This window comes from Monocercomonoides exilis, assembly GCF_001643675.1.
Source record: "Monocercomonoides exilis strain PA203 chromosome Unknown scaffold1-2713096, whole genome shotgun sequence".
Lineage (NCBI taxonomy): Eukaryota > Preaxostyla > Oxymonadida > Polymastigidae > Monocercomonoides > Monocercomonoides exilis.
Window position 1 is genome coordinate 1489503 of NW_027150546.1, and position 14408 is coordinate 1503910.

General features: G+C 36.8%; 4 protein-coding genes across 4 annotated transcripts; 1 reads left to right on the top strand and 3 right to left on the bottom strand.

The window, feature by feature from the left end:
* Positions 1 to 121: 121 nt before the first annotated feature.
* Positions 122 to 3286, top strand: MONOS_5442 (adenosine deaminase). The gene is made up of 4 exons (XM_067875590.1): positions 122 to 155; positions 263 to 354; positions 414 to 460; positions 551 to 3286. Exons 1-4 carry the CDS (start codon positions 151 to 153, stop codon positions 2924 to 2926), a joined length of 2520 nt encoding a protein of 839 aa, XP_067736392.1. The 5' UTR covers positions 122 to 150; the 3' UTR covers positions 2927 to 3286.
* A 152-nt stretch (positions 3287 to 3438) lies between these two features.
* MONOS_5441 (putative Ran-binding protein) lies at positions 3439 to 7772 on the bottom strand (the record flags this gene model as incomplete). The annotated part of the gene is made up of 6 exons (XM_067875589.1): positions 3439 to 6128; positions 6283 to 6352; positions 6423 to 6998; positions 7068 to 7258; positions 7331 to 7454; positions 7602 to 7772. The coding sequence occupies 6 exons, from the start codon at positions 7770 to 7772 to the stop codon at positions 3439 to 3441; spliced, it is 3822 nt and encodes a 1273-aa protein (XP_067736393.1).
* Positions 7773 to 7852: 80 nt separating this feature from the next.
* Positions 7853 to 8879, bottom strand: MONOS_5440 (U1 small nuclear ribonucleoprotein C). The gene is made up of 3 exons (XM_067875588.1): positions 8788 to 8879; positions 8611 to 8700; positions 7853 to 8559 (listed from the first exon to the last, which is right to left on the bottom strand). Exons 1-3 carry the CDS (start codon positions 8837 to 8839, stop codon positions 7946 to 7948), a joined length of 756 nt encoding a protein of 251 aa, XP_067736394.1. The 5' UTR covers positions 8840 to 8879; the 3' UTR covers positions 7853 to 7945.
* A 442-nt stretch (positions 8880 to 9321) lies between these two features.
* Positions 9322 to 12496, bottom strand: MONOS_5439 (Caffine, Calcium, Zinc sensitivity 1 (Ccz1)). The gene is made up of 11 exons (XM_067875586.1): positions 12296 to 12496; positions 12107 to 12206; positions 11926 to 12048; positions 11698 to 11868; positions 11163 to 11581; positions 10828 to 10960; positions 10315 to 10571; positions 10167 to 10234; positions 9955 to 10042; positions 9686 to 9819; positions 9322 to 9617 (listed from the first exon to the last, which is right to left on the bottom strand). The coding sequence occupies exons 1-11, from the start codon at positions 12457 to 12459 to the stop codon at positions 9571 to 9573; spliced, it is 1704 nt and encodes a 567-aa protein (XP_067736395.1). The 5' UTR covers positions 12460 to 12496; the 3' UTR covers positions 9322 to 9570.
* Positions 12497 to 14408: the final 1912 nt, after the last annotated feature.

The window sequence follows — 14408 nt, forward strand, 5'->3', positions numbered from 1 at the left end:
TTCACAATAATAATAAGCATATTTTTATCATTTCATCTTTTCTCTTTATTTGTCTTTGTCATTTTAGTTTTTTTAACAAAATGTATAATTTTTTTAAAGCGTTATAAACTTAAGAGAATTGATGGGACTTTTTGATCAAATTGATAAAGAATGAAGTGTGTCTGCAAAATGTGACCAAGTTTTTATTTCTTTTATTGCTTTATGATTTGTTTGATTTTGTATAACATACTAATGCGTTGTGAATGCTTAAAATTTTGCTTAGTCCTCTTAATTTAACTATTAACCCGCAGCCAAGAAAATTGACTATTGAAGATATTAAGCACTTCCCAAAAGCTGAGCTTCATTGCCATCTTGGTGTGTTCACATATGTTATGTTATGCATCATTTTTATTTTTCATTCCTGCTCATTAAAGACGGAAGCATTCGACCAAAAACAGTCATTGATCTTGCATTGGAGCAAGTTTGCTTTGTTCTTTAAGCAAAGAAATAATCGATTTAACTTGGGATTCGTAATGTTATTGATTTTATTTTATTGGTTTTTATTTCATAGGGAGTGAAATTGGACACTTTTGATGTTGACGAATTGACAAAACTTTTAAAAGTCCCAGAAGATTGCCCTGATCTTACTGTTTATCTTCGTTCATTTGATATTTCGTTGAAAGTTTTGCAACAACCATATGCACTTACCAGAACAGTTTATGAAATTGCTGAAGATGCTTATCATGATGGAATTTCATATTTGGAAATTCGTTTTGCTCCAATCCTCCATACTTCAAATGGTCATACTCTCTCAGAAATTATGCATGCAGTTGTTGAGGGACGTCTTTTGGCAGAAGCAAATTTCCCTATTACAGTTCGTATCATTGTGTGCGCCATGCGTCAATTGTCTCCTGCTGAATCTCTTAATGCTGTGGAAGTTGTGTGGAGATATAGCAACCAAGGCGTTGTTGGTTTTGATGTCGCAGGACCAGAGTTTGGATTCATGCCTGGAAATCATAAAGACGCATTTGAATTGGCTCACAGAAAGGGTCTTCCCGCAACAATTCATGCTGGAGAAGCTGCTGGATGGGAATCTGTTGATGAAGCTATTAATGTTTGCGGTGCTCAGAGAATTGGACATGGTGTTCGAATGAACGAAAATCCAAAGTTGGTTCAACACGTGATTAATAGACGCATTCCAGTTGAATCATGCCCAACTTCAAACACACAAACACGCGCTGTTAAGAGCATGAAAGAGCATCCAATCAGAGAATACTTTGACCAAGGAATGGTTATATTCCCTTGCACTGATAACACAACTGTCAGCAACGTTACACTGAGCCAGGAGTATTTGCGCCTTCATTTGGAAAAGGACTTCACAGTTGAGGAATTGGTTAGGATGGTTGACTATGGTCTGTCATCTGGCTTCATCTCATACACTCACAGAACACGTTTGCGTTTGGAGTCAATGAAGAAAATTCTGACTTATTTATCGTCTCAAGGATTCAACATCGACGGAATTGTCCACGATCTCCCCATCCACGATCGAATTTTCTATTCAATCTGCCCACAGCAAACAGTTCCAAGAATGTACTTTGATAGCTACAAGAACCCAAAAATTACAGCAGATTTAATTCGTCAATTACCAAAAGTTGATTTACATGTTAGACTTGTGGGAGGAATGACTTTGGATAATCTTTGGGACTTATCAGCAAAGCAAAAAGGAAACAAGATGGTCGAAGAATTTGAAACCAAAGAAGCTGTTGTCGAATACTTTAAGAATAAGAACCAAGAAGGAAGCAACTTTGAGTTAGCAAAAGCACGCAAGTTCATGCTGGATGTTATGCAGTCTAAAGAGCAAATTGAAATTGCGATGGACGATATCTTCCGCGTGTCAAAGTCTGAGAATATTATCTTCCAATCTCTGATGATCCGTCTGAAAGACCACACAATGGGTGGGTTAAAAGAGGAAGAAGTCATCGAAATTGTAATCAAGTCAAAAGAAGAGAACGAAAAGAAATATGGTATTCGCTCTGATATCTTCCTATGCGCACGTCTTCCAGAAGATGATCCATTTGACGTAATGAATACTGCTCAGCTTATCTTGAAATACAGAGAAAGAGGTGTTGTTGGTTTTGCATCATTTGGTGACGATCTCCCATCGCACGATATCCAATTTTTCCAACAAGCATTTTCATTCATGAAGAAGAACATGATTCCTGTTATTATATCAGCCGGAAGAACAACTCCAAAATCAGTTCTCTCTGCCGTTGTTGATGGAGGTGCTGCACGTGTCTCTGGTGGCTACACTATCCACACACACCCGTACATCGTCAAGTGGCTTTCAGATCGTCAGATTCCTGTTGATCTTTCAGTCACACAGCACATGAAGGAGCATTCCAAGCGTATGGAATCATTTGCCGGCAATGTTATACGTTTCTTGTATGACAACGATGTGCGTGTTATTCTTTGCTCAGTTGGTAGAACACTGGAAGGCTGCCCTACTCTGGACACTGTGATTGAGCGTGTCGTATCAGATTGCAACATCAAAGTGCACGAACTTCTGGATTTACTGTCATTTGCTGTGAGACGCTGCCTGCTTCCGTTTGCAGAGAAAGAAGTGCTGTATCGCGATTTTCTAGCTCAGTCCCACGATATTCTGGAGAAGAATGGCTTCCGCCACTTCTGGAAGAAAGCTGTTTATGGCGATACATGCATTCCATTCCCTGATCCACATCCGAAACTTACAGAGTTGACTGAGGGATCTGCTTCTCCTTCAACTATTCCAAGTGCGGCTCAGACGGAAGCTGCCACGCCAGCTTCGCAAGCACCTCCGGTGTCTCCTCATGGTGCTCAAACAAAATCACTCAAAGTTACAACACCTTCAGGAAAGGTCATCAGCGTCGAAGGTGGGTCTGCAAACATGAGACTGGCCGAAGAACAGTAAGGAGCGGAGACAAAAGGTGTTTGCGAGTGTTATGAAATTGTATAGCGATTATAATTTCTGTTAATATCATTTTTACACCTGGTGTCTGTATTTATTGGGACACTCGTGCTTTCGTTTATTTTCAACAGGGCAAAATTTTTCAAGAATTTTGCTTCAGTTCCACATATTTAAATATAATATTGTTTTTCATATGCGGATCTGACAATGTATGTTTGAAATCCATCAATGTATATGAGTGGCTTTCTTCATTATTTTTTAAAATTGTACCTTTCACAACACCATTAAGCTTAATATTTACATATTATCCTTAAGTTACGATTTTTTATTTCATTATGCTTTAAAAGAACATCAAAGAAAAAATTTTTTTTCTTCTCCAATGTCGAAGTGCATAAAATGAAGTGAATGCAAGAAATATCCTTGCACATAAACTCAAACGAAAGATAGTACCGAAAAAAATACTTGTTTTTTTGAAAAAAATGATGAAGAAGTTTTGAAAGCAATCTCCATTTTAATTATGATGTAATGAAAGGTGCCACTTCTGCTTTTCTTTCATCTGAAAGCGTTTCCCAGACTTCTGCCATTGTTTGAGGCGACAAGCATTTCCTTATCACACCCAACATCGCAATGAACTTCGCATCTGTTTGCTCATCAACAAGTTTTGATTTTACAACATTAATCATGATTTTGAACAGTCTAGTCAGACACGGCACTGCTCTTGATGTGGCAGGCAGAAGAACAGGATTGGCAAGGGCTGCTTTCACTTCAGCTGCCACCGCCTCGTCTCCGCCTCCGAGGACTCCATCATCGTTGGATTCCAAAAGTGTGCACAAAAAGGCATGGTTTGCAACTGCTTCCAATTCGTCATTCAGCAACGGCAAATGAGGCAGCCACAGTGCGATCATTTTGTCAACATCGTTGGCGTGTTCTGGATGGCCTGTTGCTTGATACATCATCACTTTCATTAGAGCAGAAACTGCATTGTCTCGGCAGGAAAGCTCTTCTTCTTCCTCCTCGTTCACTGGCAGTTGAATCGCCACTCCAATAACTTCTAAAGCTTTGGCATAAAACGGAGCAAACAGCTCGCCTCCAATCTTTGCACAAATTCCAATACCACAAATTGCATTTTGTCTGGTCGCTGGCTCCTTCGTAACGACTTCATTTCTTGGATCTGCAAGACGCAGATAGTGCGGCATGAAATTCGGTATTTGCTTCACAGCAACATCTCCACCATACTCCAAATAATCACCCATCAAAAACAGACCGCAGACTCTGTCCTGCAAGTCTGCCGAGAGTGGCTCGGCAGGGGGAGGAGGAAGTGTTACGAACTCAAAGATAACGGGCATCAGAAGCTCAAATCCTTGCTCAAAGCCAGAACCGTATATTTTCAGCAGTGTTGATACGCATTCATCGATCATTCCCAGAACTTCGTCTTCAACATCAGCCTCTTGTGCAGCATCCTCGTCGTCCAATCCAATTAGCAGCTCGTTTTCCTGGTTGTATGTCCCGCTCCTCAGCCTTAATCTTCTTCGGCGGCATTCAATGAATTGCGCCTTCAAAAATGAAGTCAGCGAAACAACATCTAAATTCCCTGCCCATGGAGGAATTGCAGCAAGCGGTGATGTTGCGCCAAATGGGCAGATTGTGTTTTGAAAATAAGGCGACTGGGGATTGAGCAGAGGAGCGATAGCTTTGATGCAGTCGTTCATGACAACCAACAGCGTTTTTCTATCTGCAGCCACAGTGACATCTTGATTTATCGCCATCATCATTGCTGGAAGCGCTTCATTCACCATTTTGACTGGATGCACTCCTTCACCCGGCGGAATCAAAGCAGGTGTTTTTTGCAGTGCTGGAGAGATGCCAGCTGCAGTGAAAGCAGGATCCACATAATCTGGGCGGAAATCAGAGTCAGCTGGGATCGGAGACAAGCTTTCCACACAGCTGGCAATAAGGTCGCCCACCTCATTCAAAGGACAGGCTGCGTCACCTCTCGACAAATCGTCTTGAAGCTGCTTCAGAGCCACGTCAAACGCTTCCTTTGCATACGGTGCAAAATACGGTCCCATAAAATCTGTGATGACTGAAAGCCGCTCAAGCGCATCTTTCCGATCCTTCATTGCGTTTCTTGCCTGCTGAAAGGCTGGATCTTGTGCAGCATCCACTTCGGCTGCAATGTCCTCCAGAGCAGCTCCTAAACTGCCAGATGCGATGCTGGCTGCACTTATCTGTGCCGGCCCTGCAGGAATGCTTTCCACCGTCTGTGAGCAGCGACGGATAAGAGGCGGAATGACTGTCGGGCACAGCATTGTGAAGCGGGGTCCCATCAGCTCTGCCATTCGCGTCCACGACACTTCAATGCTTTCTGCTCGATCGTCATCGTCAGACGAACTGATTGGCTGGGCAATTCCGCTTGCTTGAAATGTGACTGCTGCCGGTCGAGCAGCAGATGCTGATGAAGAGGAGGTAGCCAATTCTGACTGGATTGTGTTGTATATTCTCAGCAATGCAGTCACATACGGTTCAATCGCAGGCGCAGCGATCTGCTTGCCAACAGAGCAAAGAAGCGAGCCAAGGCACTGAATTCCGGCTGCCTGAAAACTCTTATCATCGGCTGTAACCACATTCTCTGCTTGCACAATGCTCATCAGGAACGGGCTGAGAAGAGAATAGAACGGCTTCACAGCGTCTCCCATGTTTTCAATCACGATTTCAAGACACTGAACAGCTTGAAGCTTCATTTTGAAGTCCGCAAGCTGTGTGTATGGGTAGATGGCTTTGATAATTGACTCGACAAATGGTTTGAGCAAAGCGCTTGGCGTGTTTTCAGCAATATCAACAGAAAGCCTCAGAAACACATCGCGAAGTGTTGGCACATTGTTCCAGCGTTCTGTTGTAAGGCCGCTGATGCACTGCTCGATAACAGTCTTGACAAGCGATGCTTTTGATGTGAAGCGCTTTTGGCAGTCGCGGAACAGAGCAGCAAAGACATTCACGCCTGCGTGACACACACGCGGCACGGTGTGCAGCTGGGACTGCGATGCCAATGAAATGATGTACTTCATCTGGTCGCGGGTGATCCGCTTGGCGTATGTCTCGAGACAGAACGCGATCTGCAGAAGAGCTGTCATGTGCGCACGCCAGTCGGTTTGGGCCATCAGACTGGTGATGAGCTCAAAATGAATTGGTAGTAGGAATTTTCCTCCTGAAATAAAGCATTGAGATGAAAATGAATAAGAAGAAAAGGAGAAAGTCGCAATTTCATATATGTATATATATATATGTATAATCATTGATGAAGGAAGAAATTGTGTTTGAATGAAAAAGAAAATATAAAGAAATGAAAATAAGGATCAAACCAACTGCCTTTGAAAAGCGATCAATATTTATGCTCATGTTATGAAGGGATTTATCTGCATCATCATCAGGCTTCAATATCAAAAATATTCAAATTATAAAAAATACAACAATAAAAAAAAGACTTAAAATATAAGCACACGTCATCAGGTTGAGTTTCCCAAGTTGGAGATGGTCTGAAATTAATCATTGTAATAGTCAAGATTTTCAAGAAGTTGTCTGTGAATTCTCTGTTCTTCTTGATTCTCTTTCTGAACGAATATGCAAAGTTGAGCAAGAGCTCAATGGCAGAAGTTCGAAGGCTGCACATAGAATCCATCACAGAACATGGAAGCACGCCAGGAATATCTTGTGACGGTGAGGTCGTCACAACCGTTGCATCAGGCGTCGCAGATGCAGAAGGAACTGCTCCTCGTGCAACTGCTTGATCATAAGCGTTGTATGAATTGATGATTGCCTCTTCGCATGTGGTTGCTATTTGAAATAATGACTTTGTTAAAGAATCAAACACAGGCTCAAAGAACATTGGCCGCGCTTCTGCAATAGTAATCATCGAAGAAATTTGTTCTATTGCTTCTGCGTACAAGCCATCGTGAAGTTTGGCTGTTAAAAGCTGAAGCAAAAGAGGAGAAAGTTTTGAGTATATTTTTGCATTTTCACTCTTTCTTCCTGACGATGAAAGCATGGTGGCAAGAGCATCCATTGCAAAACTTTTAATCTAAAAAATATGCGTCAAATTTAAAATAATATATAACTTTCTTCATTCGTGGAAAATCTATTTTCAAACCTTTGCACTTTCGGTGTCTTTCAAAGCATTTTCAAGAATAACTGACAGTGTTTGCGCAAATTGTTCAAAATATTCTCCATTTGATTCTACAACAACAGAAAAAATCTCAATTGATCTTTCGCGAACTTGTGGATTTTTGTTTCTTGTCCATTCAAACAATGATTTCAGAAAGTCTGGCCAATCCTTCAGCCCTTTGGAATAATAAAAAATTCATGTTGATATAAACATTCGGGAAAATATTTGTAATTTCATTTAATGCAAACCTTGAGCAATGTCCGAAGATCCTATTTCTGCAATTATCAAAGAAACAAATCTTCTCATTTTTGAAGGTGTCCTATCATCGAGAAGGAAAAAAACTGTTTCTTGAATAAGCCATGACTTTGTCTCCTGTGAAATGTGATAAAAAATTGAAGAAATCATCTTTGTATTCACGAGATGAGAGCGAAGAGTTACAAGAGCAAGTTCTTGAACCTATCATCAGCAGAAAACAATTTTTTCATATCTTTTTCAAAAAAATGCTTATAAAATTCATACAGCCTCGTTTGATGAAGTTCTGCACATTCCAAGAAGCGCACGAACATAGTTATCTGGACTACCTTCGAGAAGTTGTTTAAGAAATAATTCTCCTTCTTTGCGCATCGCATTATTCCCAGATGAAATCTTCAAAAGTTGTTGTTCAACATTCTTAGGATCGAGTAATTCCATGAATATTTGAAAATGCTTTATAAATCTTTTTTATTATTCAATATTAAAAAATAAAAATATTTAAAAAGGGCAATTGAGGATTTCCGGATCAAAAATATTTTTCCTCCTTTTGTTCGAAATAAAACGTGAAATGCTTAAATATAAATAAAATGAAGTGTAAATTTTTATAACAATTATTTAGGATCAGTTGCAGAGGTTGATATGCGTGATTGTGTTGTTTCTTTCTGTTGAGAACTTTCTGGTTGAGATGGTGGAATTGTTTTGGAAGATGTGGAAAGTGTCGAGGAAGAATCAGAAGATTCTTTTGTTGTCTGTTGCCCAGAAGCAGGATGTGTGGTGAGAGAAGTCGAAGAAGACGTTGGCGGTGAATGTGTGGATTGTTGTGTAGTGATTTCGCCTTGCTTTCCTTGGAGAAGTGAATGAGCCCCCATTGCAATCCCTGGAGGAACTGCTGGTCCGCCCATAAATGTACCAGGCATCCCCATCGGAACTTTCATTCCGGAAGGCATCATCATTCCAGGTTGCATCATCATGCCAGGCATAGACATCATTCCGGGCATCCCTAACATCCCTTGCATTGGAGGAAATCCTGGAGCGCCAGGCATCCCAGGAGCTCCTCGTCCTCCAGCCCCTGGAATTACAGGTCCAAATGGTAATGGACCAGCCATTGGAAAAGTCACTGCACCTGCTCTTCCCATAAAAGGCATGGACATTGCAGGATGCATCGCTCTTCCTGCAAATAAAGATGCGCCTGGTTGATTTATCCCTGGGATCGATTGTCCAAGTCCTGATGAAGAAAAATTAATATTTCAAAGATACTAATCGAAAAATGTTATACCTGCTGGTTGTTGTTTCAAAAATTGAGAGTAATACTTATATACATTTGCTTGATGCTTTTGACCGCTGTTATGTGCCCTTCGAACTTTCACTACAAGAAAAAGATAAAAAATAAAATGCAAAAATAACACAATATTAAAAAGTTTACTTATCTCAATACATGGCTATTAAAACAAACAAGAATCGTGGGTTAGCACAACATCGCAATAATCGCAATAGTACTTGGGCATTAAATAACAAAAGCAAGAACTATTGCAGTAAAGTAATTGTATGGGTGGTGATGATCTTTGATGAAAGGTGGTAAAAAATATCACAAGTTTTGTTGTGTTTTTAAAAAGGCATTTGCTTTTTAACGTGTCATTTAGATAAGAGGAAGCAAAATGAGTATAAAATTTTTTCCATACATGGTGATGAATTTTGTTGACTTTTATTATCATTTTTTCATTGATAAATTTAATTCTATTAAATTTTCAGATTTGGTGTTGTTGAACAAAGAATAAACAACGTCAAACTTGCTTTATGCATTCCTAATGTCAAAGAAAAAGAATCTATTTTATTATGGAAATATAAGTGGATCGTTCTTATCAGTTTCAATAACATTATTTGTTGATTTTTTTGATGATTTTGGACAATTGTTCAAAAATACACATGAATATAATATTGTAAAATATGTGAATTTATCTTCTTCAATAAAAAATAAAAATTATTTCTTTTGAATTTTCTTCTGTGTGAGTTTTCAATTACTAATTACGTTTCTGAATTGAACAAAAAAACTCATAAAAATTATTTGAAAAATTCTGTTTTTAAAAATAAAATATTGAACGAACTTTAAAACCATATTGTTGTACTCATAATTGGTGTGACAAAATAGAACAAATAAATAAAATATTGAATTGCACTCAAAAAAATAAAAACCACAGAAAAAATAAGGAAAAAAAGCGAAGTGGAAAAAGCTCAAAAATCACAAATACGCTCGCTGAAGTGCGCGAAACAGTTCTGTCAGTTTATCTGTCAAAATTGCAAACGAAAAAAAAAAATAGTAACAAAAAACAATTAAAAAAAAAAAGCAGGCAAACCATTTGCATCAATAAATCCGGACACAGTCGCTGGAGGAAACACTCCAATAACTTCTCTTTCGCACAGCTTGCGTCCAGTTATCCAGTGCCCGCTGCTTGTGCGAAGGAGAACATCACGTGCAGGCGGAGACGCACTTGGGAAAAGCAGTCGTGTTTGTTGGGGCAAAAAATGAATAAAAAGCAATTTTTGCAGGAATTAAAAAAAAAAAAAAAAGAGAGAGAGAGAGAGAGAGAAAGAAATGAATTAAATATTATGAAAATGCACATACACGTTGAGCGTTTTATGGATTTCACAGACAAGATGAAGGATATCGCGTTGAAGAAAGATTTTGGAGTCTTCATCTGAAGAAGACAGTTCTTGTTGCATTATCCAATGAAGTTTAAATTTATAAGTAAAAAATAAAATATATTGTTTTGGTAATGGAGACATAATTAAAAAGATTATTAATATTTTCATGGGATAAAAAATAAATAGAGATACCATCTGCAATGTTTGACCTGATCAGCAAGTCAACATGATTGATAAACACATGTCTCACAAGTTTTTGCCTGTATTTCATACAAAACGTTAATAAAAAAAAACAGCTTATTCGAAGCAAAGAATGATTCGTTTGATTTTTTGATCAAACCTCCGTTCTTCCGCTTTCTGTGAATGGTGCTTGTCGCTTGAAGAAGGCGAGCGTTTGGCTGAGGAAGAGAAGAACGGAACGGACGACTTGGAAAGAGCAGACAAAGAGCGGTCCATTTCAGAGAGGACCGAGGAAGGGAAGAAGAGCTGAGAGGAAGGAGAAGGGCTGGGCTGAGATGGCTGTGAAGTGGATGACGTGGCTGGGGAAGAGGAAGAGCTTGGCTGTGGAATGAAGAGGAGGTATGAAATGTTGGAGTGCTGAAATGACAAGGATAGGAATTATTATTATTATTATTATTGTATAAGTTAATATATATCAATCATAAGAAATAGGATGATAGTCAATGTAATGCAATCAATAACAGAAAAATCGTGAAGCATTTGTCGTTTGAAAATCAAAAGAAAATTAAAAACATGAAAAATAATAATAATAATAATAATAATTTTGATTTATCTTCACAAATAAATGCAATCCACAGAATGTTCTGGTATTTTCATTGGAAATCAGGCAAACTTTGAATATCAGAAGGCGATGAGGTTCTGAGCCGTTGTCTAAATAGACAAGCGGAAAAGAGCTAAGCGGAGTGGCATCGACGATTTCGGATTCAGTCTTCACTTTGAACTTCACTGGCTCAGGCACAAAACCTCTGAAGAAAATAGACAAGTATATGGAAGGAGATTTATTGCAAACAATATAAAATCAATAAAATTTTTTATTAATAAATAAATAAATAAATAAATAAATAAATAAATAAATAAATAAATAAATAAATAAATAAATAAATAAATAAATAAATAAATATTTAGCAATCAATTCTGGAAGCGAAAGAAACGAAATACGAAGCAAACAATGTCTCGGCAGACGAGCACAAAAACGGATGAAGAAGATAAGGGTTGGCAGTTATTGCAGGGCCATCTGACTTTGTTGATGCCCTTGAAGATTTTGCGATTGACGTGGATGAATAAGCCGGCGGCATCGAATTCTGTGAATTTTGTTTTGCTTCAGCTGAAGTTGAAGACTGCAGAAGAGGGTGCAGCGGCGAAGGGGCAGAGGATTGCTTGCTTTCTGCTTCTGCTGCACCGTCCTCTTTGGACAGCAGCTGTCCAAAGCGTCGTTGCTCTGCTGGTAGAAGCATGCTCCCGAAAAGCAAAACATACAAGGCGTGAGTGTCGTCCATGTTCAACTCCGAAAATAGCAATGATTTCTCGTGAAACAACGCCACCCTCGTAACAAACGGAAATAAGGATTCAATTTCTGAAACCATTGTCTGCAAAAAAAGAAAGAAAGAAAGAAAGAAAAAGAAAAAGAAAAAGAAAAGAAAATAAAAGAAAAAGTTTTCAATTAATAAAGTGTGAGAAAGATAATGAAATTTGGAAAATTTACCTGTGCGCAAAGAGCGGAAGGTGTCGAAAGCAACGCTACATCAAGTCCAGATAGTCTATCAAAAAACGTCATTCGCGTAAAATCCAAGTGTTCAACATTAAATTGGAAGAATGTGTTGCATCTGTCTCGAAGTTCTTTTCTGCTAAATTGGTTCATTGATCCATTTGTTAACTATTTTTGATAAAAATAAACTGAATTTTCTAATTTTTAAAATATGAAATCTCAAACTCTAAAATTTATATATAATTGCTGAACAATTCCTCTTAGAATGAAGTCATGCAAGTCATTTGGAAAACTCATTTCAATTGCTTCATCTTTCACCGGAACTATTAAAGATGGATTTTTTACAACCTAAAAATATATTTGCAATATGCAATAAAAATATGTGTTTTCAAACACTTCAACATACCATCACCATGTGATAATTTTCTTCAGGTTCAAAAAAAATATATCTATGCTTTTCAAGGTGAACAGATTCACATTTTCCACCAAAATTTTTTGAAAACGAACTATATTTAAAAAATAAATAAAGTAAAGTAAAGTAAAAATAAAATAAACATGGCTATATGCTTATGAGAATTAAATGGAGTAAGAATACGTTGCAAAATTAATGATAGCTTCAAAAAAACCGCAGAAATTTAGTTGTTCACTCATTGATGTTGTTGAAGGATAAAAAAATAAAAGCTTTTCTGTTTCGGAATCCTTTCTACCAATTTCCGGATTGTATATCACGAAATTATCGACAAAAGGTAAATTTATCATCTTTTTTACGAAAACAAAAACAACAAAAATGATCCGTGCCACAAGTTATTATATATCAAAATTATTTTTGTTTAATCTAGTTAAACAAGTTTATTGAAAATAACAAAAAGAAAAAGAAAAACAAAAAAAAAAAAAAAAAAAAGAATTTATATAATTTTTCGAAAAAAAAAAATAGAGTTTTTACTGAATGATTCAGCGAATGTGAAAAAGTTGATTAGATTTCAAAATAGCAGACAATGTTAAGTTAGACAAAGAAACTTCAAAAATAAATCTCATTGAAATTTAAATAATGCATTAATAATAATTTTTTTATAAGCAGTGTTATGAACATGAAGATTCTAGCTTTTATCAGTTTCGTTATCAATGATTAGGCAACGTTGAAAAGTTCAGAAATAATCATTTTCGATTTCTCGTGATTTTTTATAACAACAACTTTATTTGATAATAGCCAAAGCAACATTTTCAAAGAAAAAAGGTTTTTTGAATCGGGTCAGTAATTGATTACGCACATTTTATTAATAATTTTTTCATAATTAAAAATTAATAAAACAATAACAACGAATATGTTGTTTTCAGACTATTCGTTTATGTTTCAACATGTTCAAATTCTTATTCATCTGGGGGAAAATATTCTTTAAAAAAGGAATGCAACTGTTTATTTGCTCGTTTTTACTTTTTTTTCAAATTTTCTTTTTTCTTGTTGAGTAAAATTTTTGGATCAAGCCTAGAATAAAAATATGATTAAAAAAAATAATCATTCATTTTATTAAAGATATTTCTAATAGATTCAGAATTTGGTTTGAAACAAAAGTTTTATTATTTACTGTTCGTCTCAATTGCAGAATAATGAAAAGAGATTATATTTTATAATGGAGTTTCGAAACGAAGGTGTAGTATTTCATCATACATTCACGAAATAATCTGAAATATTCAACGACAGTTCATTCCCATGAGTTCCATTAAGATAAAAGAATTTTTCATGAAAGCATGTGATTGCATCTTCGAATCCTTCTTCTTCCATTTTTTCAAATATCATTCTTTTCACCTTCATCCATTCTTTATAATCATCATCCTCAATGGTATTTTCTGTCAATCTTTTTGAAAGAGTCAAAAAGAATAGCAAGCATTCATATTTAATATCGTCTTCAATTGTTGAGTGATAAATTTCTTCCAAAAAGGAATCGATAACTCCACCCTTCAGAAAATCATTGAAAACATACAATGATGACTGTTGCTTTATAATTTTCAAGAAAGTGAAACAATACTTCATGATTATTTCTCTGTTATTTTCTTTTGCTTCTTTGTACAACCTTGTCATGCAAGTTATTAATTCAACAAACCTTTCTTCTTTAAACGTGCAACCAAAAAAGAAGTATTGAATTGTATCCATCCATCTTTTTGCAATTGCAATATTCTTTTTTTCTTTTCCTCTTTTTTCTTCTTTTTTCTTTTGAAAATCTCCATTTTCTATCAGTTCTTCTAGCTCTCTTTCCGCTTCTTTCGCAAATTGCAGTTCATTCTCAATCAAGTCTTCCAACTCTTTCTCTTTGAAGAATCTTTTGTTCAAAAACTCCCAGGCAGATTGATAGGCAAGTCGTGTCAGATTGCGATACACCTGATGATATTTGATTACCTCTTTGATCTCATTCAAATATCTATCTTTTTCTATTTTCTGTTTTCAATTTAATGGATTAGCCAATAAGTTTCATTAATAAACAAAAAAAAATACTCACTTTCAACACCATAATTTTACTCAAAGCCAACAGAGCTACTTCCACTTCTTTTTGTGTTTTCTCGCTCTTCTCTTTGTTCAATGCCACGTTCAGAAGGCAAGGCATGCAAATACGAAGTAATGCAGGTTGAAAGCGGAAGCCTATCAAAAGATAGCAAACACATAATTCAATAAAGAGTTTTTCATCCTTTTCTTCTTTCTTCTCATTTTCATCATA